A 15,526-nucleotide genomic window follows, 5' to 3' on the forward strand; every position below is an offset into this window, starting at 1 on the left:
ATATATATATATATATATATATAAACTTGTATTGACATTTTAATCACATGGTCCAAAAAATTATGACCACGACCCACCCAGAAAAAATCCTGGATACATCCCTGAGGCACCATTCTGAATAGATTACAAAAACATTACATTGAAACAACACTCAACTTATGATTGCTTTAAATAACAAAATTAAAAATATTTATTTTGAATTTAGTTTTAATATATTTAGAGTAGTACCATCTGAACACGGATGATTTAATGAGATGCTCAACCCTGGAAGACAGCTTAGTCCTTACATCTGACTGTAGGATCACAGTACGGTACTGTTAGTACTTAGAGCTTTGAGGTTTTCTTCATGACTAGACCACCACTGTCTAAAAGCCCGTGGTGGCAGCAGGATACATATAAATGCTTTTTGAACAAATATTTCTAAAATTTGGCCTATTTTCATGTGGACTGTTTGATACAGTAGAACCCCCTCCTTTGGGAAACCCTTATTAAGAGGACACTTTTTCGGGCACGAAATGAAAGAAAGAATATCTGTTAAAGTCGGCCAACCACTATTCAGGGAACATTCCGGATATTGACAAACTGCGGGTCAGCGAGGCATGCGATTCATGCAAACCATCTACCCTCGTGACGAATTCAAGTGCAATTCATGCGAGGCATGACGAAGTATAGCTGCAGTATTGTACCAAAAGTGCGAAGCACCTTAAAACACGCTAAAGCCGTAAAAGTGACAATGACAATTTTTAACATAAATTATGATGTTCATATGACCTTTTCATCGAGTAATACTATAAAATCAAACCATTTCAAAAAGTGACTTAATTCAACCCGGCCCCATCGGTATCCCTGGCAGAGTCTAATATTGAATGGAGTCCCGACGAGGCCTCGCCAACCTCGAAACCAACAGGAACAGTAGAGGGTGACAGACGAAGAGGGTTGAATTCTGAATAGCCGAGTCGTACCAACTTGCGTGTTTAATCACGTTATAATAATAATTAATGATAATTATAATTACAACTTATGTTATTGTTCTTAGACTTATCAGCAGTGGTGGATTCAAGGGTTGGCCCAGCCGGCCCGGGACCTCCTAAATTTTTCAAAACTGTAAAAAATTGGAGAGAAAAAAAGAAAATTATTTTTAAATTTTAAGTCTGAGAGTGTCAATTCCGGCCATCTAGAGGTGCCATAATAGTAAATTTTCTTACCTCAGCTCCAACCACGGTGGGGCTGTGGTAGTATAGGCCCTCCATCTGCCGAGGTCCCTCCCTGGGCCCACTCTATTACAAGTACCTTGATCCCCACTACTTATTATGAGATTAATAAATAAGTAATAGAGGAATAGAATATTAAAATATTATGGGGTTATTCTATACTTTTGAGGATTACCATAACCACGAACTATTATCAGTATAGACTCCCTAAAAATGTGCCACGATTAGCTCCATCATCCTCTCCCATCATTTCACCACACCCGAAATGCATTGATTTGTTATAATTTGATTGTTAATCATACCTTTGTTCTTATAATATTTGGCAATCAAATAATTAAGTGACGTTTATATATAGAGTAATACAATAATTATAATATACCGCATGGCTTATAAATCCTAATTAGCAGTTAATTTAATTTAATTCCACTAGGGTAAAACACTGATTAATTCAATGTTGAAAATGATGTTGCTTCCATTTCATCCGTCCATATTTACTTAGAGAGACAATTCGAAAAATTAAACGCTCGGCGTCTATTCCTAATGACATTTTTTCGGGATGGTGGGGTGGAGGTGGGGTGCGTTTATTCGAGGGGGAGTTTGTTCAAAGCAGGGCGTTTATTTGAATAAATACTATGAAATTATTAATTGTTTTAAAACATGAGGTATCACAGGATGCTACCCATTTAATTATTATTAGTTTTTTATGCATTCTAAATTATGCCGTTTATTCTTTCAATTGTTTTTGGTTTCATGTTTTTTAATTGTTTTTGTTGGTATATTCATTTTGTGAAAAATAAATAAGGTTCTCCCTCCATGCATGGGGCGAATGGGCAGTGTGAGTGAAAATAAATATTAGGCTACATAGCTTCATTAGCCCTATTTGAAGTCACGTCTGGATAGCTGGACATTGTATTTTTGAAAAAAAAAATTGTTAAAAGTAGTTAATTCATTTGTAATTGTTTTATAAATTGCACAAGTGTTTGTTAGCGTGAAATGTTGTGTGCCTCGCATGACTCGCACTGTTGGTAGGCCTACACGTCCCGCATGAATTTCCGTCGTGGCTCGCATGAATTGCATGCCTCGCTGGGTGACTCGCTGACTCGCTGGCTCGCACTTTGGCAACCCTCAACATTCCTGGGAATATATGTTTGTGTCCCGAAGGTGTCCCCGTAAAAAGGGGTTCTATTGGAGTTTAAACGTGTGTTCAACTACCGTATATTGTTATTTTTCCCCTTTATGTATCCGCGGGCGATTGATTTGCTTTGTAGCATTTCCGATTTACTTCACTTCATTAGGATAAATGATTGAGTGTCTCGATATGTTATACATTTACTTCACAACTAAGCCATGCTTAGATTTTTTTTCCTGTCAGATATTTCGATTTTCTATAGCAATTGAAATGGTATACACTCACGTTTCTGTTTTCTAGTTTATGCTTTGTTGAATTGAATTGTTTAGTATTTTCTGTACCGGTATTGTCGGATTTATAATCATTATGACTTGCAACTCTTGAATAAGGGCCTATGTGAACTTGAGATAAAAATGACCCTAATGACTAGGAAAATGCATGTATGACTAATGAATCTTATAATTATTGACCGTCTCATTAAAAGTTAATAATCTTATTATTACATTATAATGTAACCGAAGGTCTTGGGTTCGAATATCGGTGGGGACATACGTTTTTCTCAAATATTTATTATCTATATTAAATGTGTAATTCAATGATTTTAATAAATTTTTGAGGAATTAATTTTATGAAGAATCGCAGATTTTCAAAATCGTAACTTAATTTAGATGTTAACGTTCATTTCCAGGTAGAAGAGAATAAACCTACGTAACTATGTCTAACTGTAATTTTCAAGCTCCGGTTTACGACAGGTAACAATTATTTCATTTTGTAGCAAAGCCTTTTGAAGAAAATAAATAAATGAATGATGGAATTCCCCTATCTCTTTACCAATCGATTAAAAGTTAGACCCAATTGATCCGTGACGTGACGTAATTCAATCATCTCCAAAATGTAACATCCATATCTATCAATGTCAAAGCGAAACAGTTCCTTTGTAGAATCCAGTTCTAAAAAGTGAACAAAAAGCATAAGGAAGTAGAGTACAAAATCTAATATTGTAAGCCTGGTAGGCCACTCCAGATGAATTAACCGTCTTGATTGGATCCGTATCCAGATATGGGGAACACAACCTCAAAACAGGGCGATTACCAAGTACTCGTGAAAACTTCAGAGAGGAAAGGGGCAGGCAGCAAAGCCAGAGTTCACATTGCGTTGATTAACCGAGATGGAAAGCGGTCCAAGGATTATAAAATCGACACTGGATTTCGTGAGGAATTAGAAAAGGGGGGCCAGAACATTTTCCCGATAAATTTGAAAGACTTTGGAGAAATAGCGAAAGTCGAACTATGGCGAGATCGTCGTTTAGGCAAAAACGATTGGTGCGTTGAGTGGATTATGATTCGAGACAATGTAAGGGAGGACATATACGAATTCCCAATTAACAGGTGGATTACTGCAGGTGGTATGAGAAAAAGGTGAGCGATACTTACCCATTAGTGGATATAGGGATTCGAAATAGAGGGGAATGACTGTCGCAGATAGGGCGGAGGGGGGTCACTACCACCTCAGCCCCGCCATGGTTGTGCAGAGGCAAAAATTATGATATGGCACCTCTAGATGGCCAGAAATGACACTTCTCCTTGAATTTGTCACTGTTACTTTAGTATATTAATGTGAAGTTTACGGAAGTAAATTTTTGCACGACTGGATGACGACAGTGATGATGACTGTAACAGTGCGTTGTTTCGGCGCTCGCCTCGGTAGCATTGCAGCTCTGAAGTATGTAGGACAAATGTTTAAAACAAATACCAATATAAACATTATTAGAGCCTATGTTTTCGTTGATAATGTAAATATCGACTAATTGACATGAAGTTGTCAGTCTTTGTTGTAATTTACAGCATCCCACCATTTTACTAACATTCAATCGACAAAATTGCCTTCACATCACTTCATACTGTATTTTCTATAAATAATCATATTTACAGGGAAATGTCAAAATGGTGTCAAGTCAATGTAATAATTTTAAGAATGGGGATTTTGATTTGCGCAACGACGTTACCCTCTAGGACAGGTTCATTCAACTGTGACCGTCCTATGTTTTTTGCGTAGATTCCACGCATGTGCAAGCGTGTTAAAAACCAGTTGCTTCGGAATTGTTAATGAAGCCCCAGTGGCCTCCTGCATAGGCAGCAAAAGGTTCAGGATTTGAATTCCGGCACATCCCCCTCTTATTATCCCCCTCTTATTATGAAGTTTAACTATATATACAGGTAAATCCATTCCATGTAATCGTCTTTCTTGAAACAACGCAATAATGAATACATGATGTGCGATACTGTCTCAGAGTATTGGGTTTGTGATTGGGTTATGATTTCAGCGTCAACCCTAATACATTGGTGTTATCACTGTCTGACCCTGAACTATGTATGGGGTAGGCCTATATCTTTTTTGTTTTAATCATAAGCTATGTTAAAGCCTTGGTCTGCAGCTATGTTGTCCTTGTTCACAACTTCAAGGCTATTTCACACATTAATTTACTGTAAGGTGGTATTTTTCCAAAGAATGGATATTATAGAGTGATTAGCTAGGTTCACATTCAGAATTTAACGTGATCTAGTGGGTCATGATCAAGCCAGTCACTTTATGTGAACCAACCAGAATCAAATAACGTGCTCAGCTTAATCACCTTATTGTGATCTAGTGGAGCATGTTGATTCATCATGATTAACCTTGGTTAACGTGATAAATTAATTCATGAGCTTGAATTCAACCAATCAGCCTTCAATTTATTAAACAGGTCCCAACCTCATTGGTTGTGCTTCTGGTAGTTTTCATGCAACACTGCATGCATTAGCATAAATAGATCATGATGATGGTTTCTATATGAACGGTTTTCTCTAACATGCTAAAGTTATCATATTTTATAGATCATGATAAGTTTATCACGATATTGTGAACGTACCTACTGTTATGTTACGGGGTACTCAATAACAGACATGTACTGTTCCTAATTAGTAACAGATAGAGAATCTTATTTCATGGATGTAAAGCATGTAAATCAAAATGTGCTCCATTTGGAAACTATGCTACAACCTTTGGTTTTGACAGGCTTAAAATCAACCTTTGCCATATTCAGTGAGATAACCTCTCTAAGGTTTACACTTTAGATTTGTTTACCTCTTTTCTCCTCTCTTGTTTATATTAACTTCACACAGTTCAGTTTTATACCTGACACCATGTCTTTCACCGAGGAACTGTTTATACATGTCCCCTAAACCGGAGGCATATCATTTACGCCTACACATTTACTTTACCAACTATTTTTTTTTATAATAACACATTTTATAAGAACAAATCATACTACACTTTTTTTTTTATAAGAACACATTTTATAAGAACACTGAGAGCCTGAATTTGTTAAAAATTAAGAAAAAAAAAACAAATTGAGGCTAAGGAAAAATGTCTAATGATATTTTTAGTTATTGTTATTAAAAAAAGAAAAAAATAGAAAACCAACAAATCTTATATGTAACTTAATGCAGTAAGCGTGACAATATAATACCAATGCAGTGCATACGCAATACTATATATTGCTATACAATAATAACTTTCTTGTTTGAAAAGTGTTTAAAAATAAAAAAACAAAATAAGAACATTTTGAGCCTGAAACACTGAGCCTGGGCTAAATTTTACTTTATTTAATATGTGCTATACATATACACAGCCATTACCATTTCCATTACTTCAATTTTAACCCTTCAGAGGAGTGTAGTCCTATATAAAGTGATTTAAGGCATGCGAAAAACCCAGAAACCTCAAGCGGAATAATGCAATGATGAATATAAATTTCAACGTAACTCCAGAAGAATCTTAGGAAAGAAAAAAACACAGCCTCCACCTGTACTCCAACCCGGGTACTTTCACATACATGGCGAACGTCCAAAACCTCTTTACCACGATGACGTTGTGGTGAGTCAAGCGTCTTTAGAATTTCCTTTCATTTTGTTAACGTGTCTGACGTCACAATTTTGATATAACGCTAATATCGCATGTATCTAGACTGTTAGAGATCTATAAGAGTATATTATATGTCTCTTATACACATCTAGATACACCCCCACACCCCCCAACATATATATATATATAATATATATATATAATATATATATATATATATATACATATAAGTACGATTGCACGCCAAAGTAAAAACGTATACAAAAAAATATCCACGTTAATAATCTATTGCAGTCACTGCTTTATTTGTTTATTCTTGTTTGCTAGATTGTAAGACTTTTTTAATCATACGTGTTACGCTGAGGAAAAGCACAGAAAAAATATTCGAATTAAAATATGTTGATGTCTATAACGTCAAAAACCGAAAGGTCCACTGATTAATCTCAGATAAGAAAGTATAATACATACTCCAAGTATTGAAATATTGAATCCCAACACGATGGCGTGTATTTCAATACTTGGAGTATGTATTATACTTTCTTATAACGTCAACGTAGGCCTATACATTTTTACATTGTGCAATCGTACTTATTTTATATTATCAAGACATACGTGGAACCTACACTCATTATATATATATATATATATATATATATATATTATCATTATATATATATAATATAATATAATATAATATAATGATATAATAGAGATAAACTATAAATCGTCTTGCTTTAATGCGGCAAATATATAAATACATTTTTAAACGTTAAAACAGAGGAATCTACGAGTGTGGAAAAATAGGTGCCCCAAACGGGATTCGAAACCGGGACCTTCCGCTGTCAATGCAGACGCCTTAATCAACTAGGCCATTGATGCTTTGTTGGAAATTCGAATGCGATTGAAGAACCGAATATTTCACACTCATATGCGTATTAAAAAGCATTTGGCCTTAATGCAGAGATCAGTATGATACGCCCTCTTCTTATCAGCTATTTACAGCAAGACGAGATCTCATAAGCGATGCCTCTTATAAGTAAATATAATGATAGAGATAAACTCTAAATCGTATTGAGGCAATGCTGTAAATATATAACTACTGTAATGCTGTAAAAACTGTCATATATATATATATATATATATATATATATATATATAGAAAGAACTTGAAATGAAGAGGTTGCAATATTTATTTCATCAAAAATTTCCTGGTTTACCAGCAAGATGTGTATTATAATACGATGTATGTATACGATATACAGTTAATACGATGTAAAGTATGGTGCCATGTATGTCACATCGATAATCGAAAATTGGTTTCGATAAATTGATGTTAGTCGTTGACTTTTTTAACATAACATTTTATTAAACAAATATTTCGAACGCGCCCCCGTTCCTCTTTAGTCTTTATTACAGTTACCAAATTGTAATCAAGTCAAACACTGAGTAGTCATCTATGGCCCCGAGTGCTATTCTACCAACAATGACCTAGCTTTGTTGGTACTTAACAGCATACATCGACTGTAGAAAATTATCACCCATTACATCATATTTTATCCAGTGACGAATTAAAGAGGGTGCGAGAGGTGGGCATGATACCTACCCGTGCCAAATAAATTTGTTAAAAAGTGTTTTTTTTGGGGGGGGGTGGGGGTTTAATGGAAAATTATATTCAAATTACCACTGTCGTCATCCAATCGTGTAAAAATTTACTTCCTTAAACTTCACATTTATAACTACTGACATAATAGTGGCGAATTCAAGAAGGAAGCTGGCCCTGCCCTGCCCCACTCCCTATTTTTTCAAAGTTATAAAAAAAAATGAGAAAAAATAAATTTCAGTGCATTTGCGGCCATCTAGAGGTGCCATAATAATAAATGTTCTTACCTCAGCCCCAATTATGGTGGGGTTCAGGTGTTATAAACCATCCATCAGAAAGTCACAGGGCCCCGACCCTATTGTTACTCACGGCTGTGAACCAAAGTGTAGTAAAGTTAAAATGCTGTACACTTTTTTTTTTATAAGAACCAGTAAAATTTTGCCCCGGCTCAGTGTTCTTATTTTTTGGCCGATTTCAGGTTCAAAATGTTCTTAATTTTTTCTTATTTTACACACTTTTCAAACACAGAAAATTATTATTGTACAGCAAAAATGGGCCCTGGAAAAATTGCCCCTGAAAAAAGGCCTGGTAAAATATCCCAAAATGACAGTACACTTGATTATAGGGGGTATTACATAGTCACACCATGGAGGTATTATTGAGAAGGAGATCACTCGGCAACAGCAACTCGACATGCATTTATACGCTTCCAGCAGAGCAGTTGTGCAATAAAGCATTTGATTTTAACCCATTAAATATCTTTGTAATGAACAATGTTCCCCTGATTAGATTTTTCGGACTTTTAGTACGTTATTATTTGTATAATTCAGGAACGGATTCCGTAAAATATTTATGTTAATATTACTTTTGTGTTCACTATAATTCTGTCTATAAAGATTGATTAGTTCGACTATAAAAGCTAAGGCAGCGTAAAATTGAAAAATACTCAGATTTTGGATTCATTTTTCGAATAGTTAACCCTTGTTAACCCTAAAATGACTTAGTTTATTATAATTCTCAATCATTTATTAATTAATATCTGTTAAAATTAGAATTAGCGAATTTTGACCAATTTATGAAAACTGAAGTTGAAATATACTATACTTTTAAAGGTCATGTAAATGTTCCATTAAATTCGAAACTTTTTTTGGTGGAAAATATTAATATGTTTGATATTTTATGAGAGATAAATGTATCAGCTTTAAAATGGAAGCGATTGCGCAGCCATAGTGATTGACTGTATGTAGTGCGCATCGAGAAAAGAAGGTGCTCTCCATTTTGCCATGTCCAATTTTTTGGTAAACTATGCCTGCTGAAAATTTGATGGCGGGGAACACATCGGACTTCAAATGCATCGCGCAAACGTTCTTCATGTGCTGCAGCAGCTTTGATCTTGGTTCATTTGCATAGCTCTGCGTGCGCATAGCTTTTTCGAGTGATCTTCTCAATAATACCTCCATGGTCACACCTACATTACTGCACATAAGGTACAGATATAATTTTTTGGTTTTTCAAAAACCTCATTTGACATTTTACCTCAGCCTCAATTTGTTCTTATTTTGTTCTTAATTTTTAAGCAATTTCAGCCTCCGTGTTCTTATAAAATGGACGCTATTCCCCTTATTTGGACGCTATTCCCCTTTTGGGACTGGTGATCGCAGCCCTCTGCCCGCGTGGGAGACCGACGAGTCATACCGTGCGAAAATTCCGTTCGCTACAGTGTTTTGACAACATAACGTTTTATCGATTGTTCTCCAAATATTTTAAGGTGGTCAAGATACGATTCCATTCTCCCTCAAAATGATCCCGATCATATTCAAAGAAAGAAAGAACTTGAAATGAAGAGGTTGCAATATTTATTTCATCAAAAATTTCCTGGTTTACCAGCACAGGTCAGTTACAATACCCATTCTCATTGCTTTTCTAATGCATTGTGGTTTTTTTAAAAATATATATATATACTGTCTCTTATACACATCTAGATGTGTATAAGAGACAGCCCAAGCACCTATTTTTACATTAAGGCTTAAGGGGAGAGAAGCATTATTAAAATAATGTTATTGTACGACGGTGATAGCTCCGATTATATTTCGTGTTAAGGACATGCAAGTCTGGTCTTAATATTTGTAATTCACTTAAACTATTTGCCATGAATGAAGAAAAGCTTACACATAGGTTCTTCGTGAATGACACTATATTAATAATACAATATTTTTGTAATACAATATGTTTACAATAGGCCAATATCCGCAGCAATAACGCTCATTGTGCTTTAACACAAATGTTTCATTGGTCACCTTCTTTCGTAGTGCAAACAACCTGTGTCGTCTTTATATGACGTCACAGACAATTTACCAATATGTTTTATCGATGCAACAACAACTAGGCCCATTCAAATGTATTGCCTTTACTGGAATAAAAATAATGACAAGCCTAACTTTTTTGTTTTGTTTCTTTGTAGGTGAAAGATGTACCTTGCGACGAGACATTCACAACCGATTACATGGTTAGTAGTGCATACCGGTAACAAAATTATCGCAACATGTTATTTTCTAATCAATTACCCTTGTACATAGAGTGATGTGCATGTTTCTTTATAATGTAGGCCTATTATCTATTTCTGATGTACTTATTTTAACTGTTTTACCATGTAATGTTTATTATCTTCGTTGCAATTTTAGAAATTCATTTTGTCAACAAAGATGAGGATGAAAATACATACAGAACTTATCATGTTAACGACCAAACCGTTCAAAACATTAAAAGACATTGAAGATGTTTACAGATATAGTTTCGAACTGCCAGAGGTAAGTCAACACTCTAGGCTTAGCATAGCAGCAGGGGCTTAAGCCTCCCCCGCCACCGGACAGGTCAAGCCCCCTCCCATCGGACAGAGCTCGTCGGACAGTCGGACTAGAAAAATATAAAAATAGGCCCACGCCAAGCCAACACATGCCTGTCACAGTCTGAATGTCATTTCTGGTCATCCAGAGGTTCCTCTCCTTTAAAAAATCTCATTTGGGAGGGGGAACACCCTCTAGAACCCTTCCCCCAGCTTGGGCCTACGAGCTCAAGTGCCCCTGTCGGACAGCTCATCTCCCCTACCCTAGAGCCGCCACTGAGAGAGACGACTGTACTGTCGCGCTTTGTAATACCTGTCGCACTTTGTAACAAATTTGTCTCACTTTGTCACACTTTGTAATTTAATAACTTGTCGCACTTTGTAACAACGGAGCAGTCGCACTTTGTAACAACTGCCTGTTGCACTTTGTAATAAAGTGAACTGTCGCACTTTGTAATAAAGCTTGTCTAAATTTGTAATAACTTGTTTCATTCTATACTTTTATGGTTTTTAATTGATAAAAGTATAGAATGAAACAAGTTATTACAAAGTGGGACAGGCTATGTTACGAAGTGTTTCCTTCTATACTTTCATGGTTTTTGATTGATACAAATCAATTTGTAGAAATATAATTTGAGGTGTGGTGAGTCGTTGGGCGAGCATCTATCGGAAAGGAGGTGTGGTGGGGAATGTAGTGGCCGGTGTGGTGCTAGGTGAGGGCAAATTTTGTCTTGTATTTTCGAGTTTTATATGGATTGAAACAAAGATTTTTGTGGGATTTTTTTACTGATACTACAAGGTCAAATGTATATCGTAGCGTAAAATAAAAAAAAATGTAGTAGTTAGGCCTAAATGTTGTAGTTAGCAACTTACAGAAAAGGATGACACGTCAAATGTCAGATGGTTGGGGGAAGAAGGGGTTATGGAAGGCGGGAATTTTGTCTTACAATGATCTTTTCGAGTTTCATATAAGAGTGAAATAAACTTCTGTGGTTTTGGTTTCTAAACCGATCTCAATACAACTTAGGCCTACTGGTCAGGTTTAAGGCTATTCATAGGTTTCTAACATCACCGTTGTTACAAAGTGCGACAACAATTATTGCAAAGTGTGACAGGCTATGTATACAAAGTAAGCCAAATTTGATACAAATTGCGACAGGTACTGGAAAGTGCTACGATTATTACAAAGTAGGACTACGACAGTACAGACAACCCTGCAGTGTTAGCAAGGGTCAGAGGGGCTCTAATTCACTTTCATTCAAATTCTTCTTTTCGCAGGCTGTGCATGGATGGGATAACGATCGCTATTTCGGAAATCAAGCAATGAACGGCTGCAACCCCAACGTTATTCAACTGTGTACAGAAATACCGAACAAGTAAGTTTTATACTTTCTAAACCTCGTTACTTTAGGCCACCATGGCTCTTAATTTTCAAATGTAATTGACATAATTATACAGAATTCAAATTCTATTTAATACATTTCAAATTATTACATAAAAATTTCGAATATAGAAATAAATTTTGAATAGCGACGGTGAATAATGCAGCGTAGCGGAGTAATTAAAAAAAGGAAATATTGTCCGCATGGAAATTGGAAAAGTACTGTGATGACGTCAGAACTGACTTTGAAATTTATTTTGCAGGCCTACATTATGTATTTATCTATGTGATATTTTCCCCTAGCTTCGGCGTGACATCACAAATGGTGGAACCGTTTCTGGAGGGAAAGACATTAGACGAATGCTTACAAAACAATCGGATTTTCATAGTGGATCACAAGTTCTTAGAAGGAATACCAAACGTAGGTCAATTATCGCGAGTAAGATCCATTTATAAGCGTAATAGATATAGTTAAAGGTAGGACTGTTACTGGTGGTGTTGGCGGTGATGTAATGATCATAGTGATGAGTGTGGTTGATGTGATGATGGCGAAGGTGGAGAGGTTGATGACAACAATGATGCCAATGACGAAGTTTGTGATAACGACGATCATCATGGTAAAGATTATGGTGGTGATTGCGGTGATATTGACAATTAATACCATTTACATTAATAAGGGCTACGTCTGGTGATGATACAGACGATAATACTAGAAGTGATGATGATTCAACCGTGGTGAAGTCGATGACAATCATTACGATGATGTTGTTCGACTAGCAACGTAAACGCTTTCCACTGATTCATCTATTCTGCCATCGAATGAGCTTTCATTAGATCTGTCGCTAGGGCTATCATCAATCTTTGAGTTCATTTTTTTGCTGTCAATCCTTTAAGTAACCAAGTATGGACAATCCTACCGTCCGCTGCGCGTTTTATTAGTTTAACAGTTAGATACTTACGTTGAAATCCAAATTTACCCTCTGAGATTATCTAAGAATGTCCAGAATCAGCACAAATACGGTACCAAGAGTCTTTTATTTTAATCCAGATTACAGTTCCTATGGCGCTCTACTACTCAAACGACAATAACGACTTGCTTCCGATCGCCATTCAACTGTATCAACAAGCAGCTTCTGATAATCCGGTAAAGTTAACATAATAGAGTAATATAGAATGATTAGGCCTATTTATTATAAGCCGGTGTAAAATTTACAGTTTATTTAAAGGTGCATTCATACCGAATCCGAATTTTCGGATCGGAAAGCCTACCGAACAGATTAGAAAATAGAATCAGTGTGTAAGAATAAGAACTTTGGCATTCAGCACATCGGAAACACGGTCCAAATGTGAATGCGTCTTTTGACTTGGTTTACAATAAAGCATTGACGCTAAGTATTCCTTGCGTTTGCATAATGCGTTTAAGTAAAGTGTGAACCAAGATTAATAGGCGTAGTATACGGTACCGTTGTTGCGTTTGCGTCAATGACTTAAAATTGCTCTAATATGAACCAAGCTTTAAGTTTGTTTGTTTGTTTTTTTTGTTTTTGTTTTTTTTTTAAAGATTCACCATCACCAACATCATTTCACATCTAACGGTTCTTGTTATTGCTTCACAAGGTGTTTCTACCAAGCGATCCCAAGTACACGTGGATGATGGCAAAACTGTGGTTCAACCTCGCTGATGCATCCCACCACGAGGCGTGCTCGCATCTTGCGCTCACTCACTTCATTTTAGAGACCATCTCAGTAGCCGTAAATCGCAATCTTTCGCCGTCCCATCCGCTTTTCCGTCTAGTTGCTCCACATCTTCACTTCGTTATGGCTATAAATAGGTGAGATACGGTACGGTTGTATTAGTGTTCAAAAATATGTTGGAATCCATTAGATTGTTGATAATTTAACATCCCGGTGTTGCAGAGTATTATAGGCCTATATCCTTTTAATTTTAAGTAGCATAAAGAATAGGAATAACCTTCTGTTGCCGTGGATCTAACAAGGAATAAAGAACACAAAGGCTAATGATCACGTTTTTACAACCGAAACATATCGTTAAGTTATATTATATTTAACATATTTTTCTTGAATTTCCATCTCAGTCGAGGATTGGGTAGACTTTTAGCGAAAGGTGGCGTTTTCGATACCCTTTTTTCAATGCGCCTTGACGGCACACATGCGGTAATAGCAAAAGCTTTCGAAGTGTGGTCATTTACAGAGGACGGAATTTTTCCTGAAAATCTAAAGAAGAGGAAATTGTACGACGCTTCGATTCTACCAAATTACTACAACCGCGAAGACGGCATTCCCATATGGGAGGCTATCAAGACGTACGTGGCCACCATCGTCAAACACTACTATCGTAAGGACCTTAAATTTTATTATGATATAATATACTTGAGAGTCAGTCTTTTTATATTCGTATTAACGCGATCTCTTCCGAGATCTTTCTGGTCGACTTACTAATAATTTAACCATGGAGTTGAAGGCGCCTAAAATGTCAAACAGGACACCCGAATTTGAATACTTTTAAGAAATTAACATCTTTCAATGGCAATAGCATTCAACGTGTATCCGAAAGGTACGAAACCAAATACCTTACCGCTGTACTACATACCCACTTAATAATTTACTATTTTTATTGTACAGTATCTCAAAAGTTATATAATTTGATTTCTTATGTTTCAATATAGACTTACTTAAGTTTCTCTCTTGTTTTAACAGCGTCAAACAATGACATTGTTTTTGATTTTGAACTCCAAGGATTCCGCGCTACGCTGGTGAAAACAATCGAAGATGGGGGATGTGGGTTTAAGGTTAGTTATAAAAATGGGACGGTAAAAATAGCAGGCCTCTCATTTAACAAACTGTTTGAGAACAAATGTCACGCATAACAAACGCGTATAAAGACTATTAACAGCCAATCAAAGTATAAATACAGTACGTACTCTAAATAGAAGGATGACTTGCTTCATTGCAAGCCACTAAAAATATGACAGAAGGGGAAAAAATGTGGCCTCATGTTTTAATGAAATACGAATACAAGGGCCATAGCCTCTTTTTGGTATTGTAAAACAATCTGCAAAATCATGTTTGTTTCCAGGATGTACCAGGTACAGACGGTAGAATTCTCACAAAAGAACAGGTCATTGATATCTTTACTACGATCATCTTCACAGCCAGTGGTGGGCACGCATCCACCAACTTTGGTCAGTACGACCAATACGGCTTCCCGCCAAATTATTCACCAATATTAAGGGGATCGCCGCCAACTTCAAAGGTACATAATTTTTTATTAGCTACTTTACGATACGATATAAAGGCGTAGATCTCATGTGTGAATCTCACCAGTCACTCTTCATACAGCTGAGAGAAAAAAAACAACTTTTCGTTGAAGAGCTATGCTCGATACGATTATAGCATCATACGTTCCTATTGTGCAATGTTATTATTGTTTTCACACCCC

At 36.2% G+C, this 15,526-nt stretch overlaps 1 protein-coding gene across 1 annotated transcript in view; it reads left to right on the forward strand.

The window, feature by feature from the left end:
* The first annotated feature begins 3,039 nt into the window (after nt 1–3,039).
* The window catches only part of LOC117104198 (arachidonate 5-lipoxygenase-like), a 14,272-nt gene continuing 1,785 nt past the window's right edge, over nt 3,040–15,526 (forward strand). The window contains exons 1-12 of the mRNA XM_033244909.1: nt 3,040–3,092; nt 3,398–3,758; nt 9,612–9,735; nt 10,305–10,349; nt 10,525–10,650; nt 11,964–12,061; nt 12,370–12,487; nt 13,115–13,210; nt 13,684–13,898; nt 14,163–14,422; nt 14,785–14,876; nt 15,164–15,340. Of these exons, the coding sequence (XP_033100800.1) occupies nt 3,400–3,758; nt 9,612–9,735; nt 10,305–10,349; nt 10,525–10,650; nt 11,964–12,061; nt 12,370–12,487; nt 13,115–13,210; nt 13,684–13,898; nt 14,163–14,422; nt 14,785–14,876; nt 15,164–15,340 (1,710 nt within the window). The 5' untranslated portion in view covers nt 3,040–3,092; nt 3,398–3,399. The remainder of the gene's footprint in view (nt 3,093–3,397; nt 3,759–9,611; nt 9,736–10,304; nt 10,350–10,524; nt 10,651–11,963; nt 12,062–12,369; nt 12,488–13,114; nt 13,211–13,683; nt 13,899–14,162; nt 14,423–14,784; nt 14,877–15,163; nt 15,341–15,526) is intronic.

The sequence above is a fragment of the Anneissia japonica genome, unplaced genomic scaffold (assembly GCF_011630105.1).
Source record: "Anneissia japonica isolate Jap-2015-1 unplaced genomic scaffold, ASM1163010v1 scaffold288288_len553704_cov182, whole genome shotgun sequence".
NCBI classification, from domain to species: domain Eukaryota; kingdom Metazoa; phylum Echinodermata; class Crinoidea; order Comatulida; family Comatulidae; genus Anneissia; species Anneissia japonica.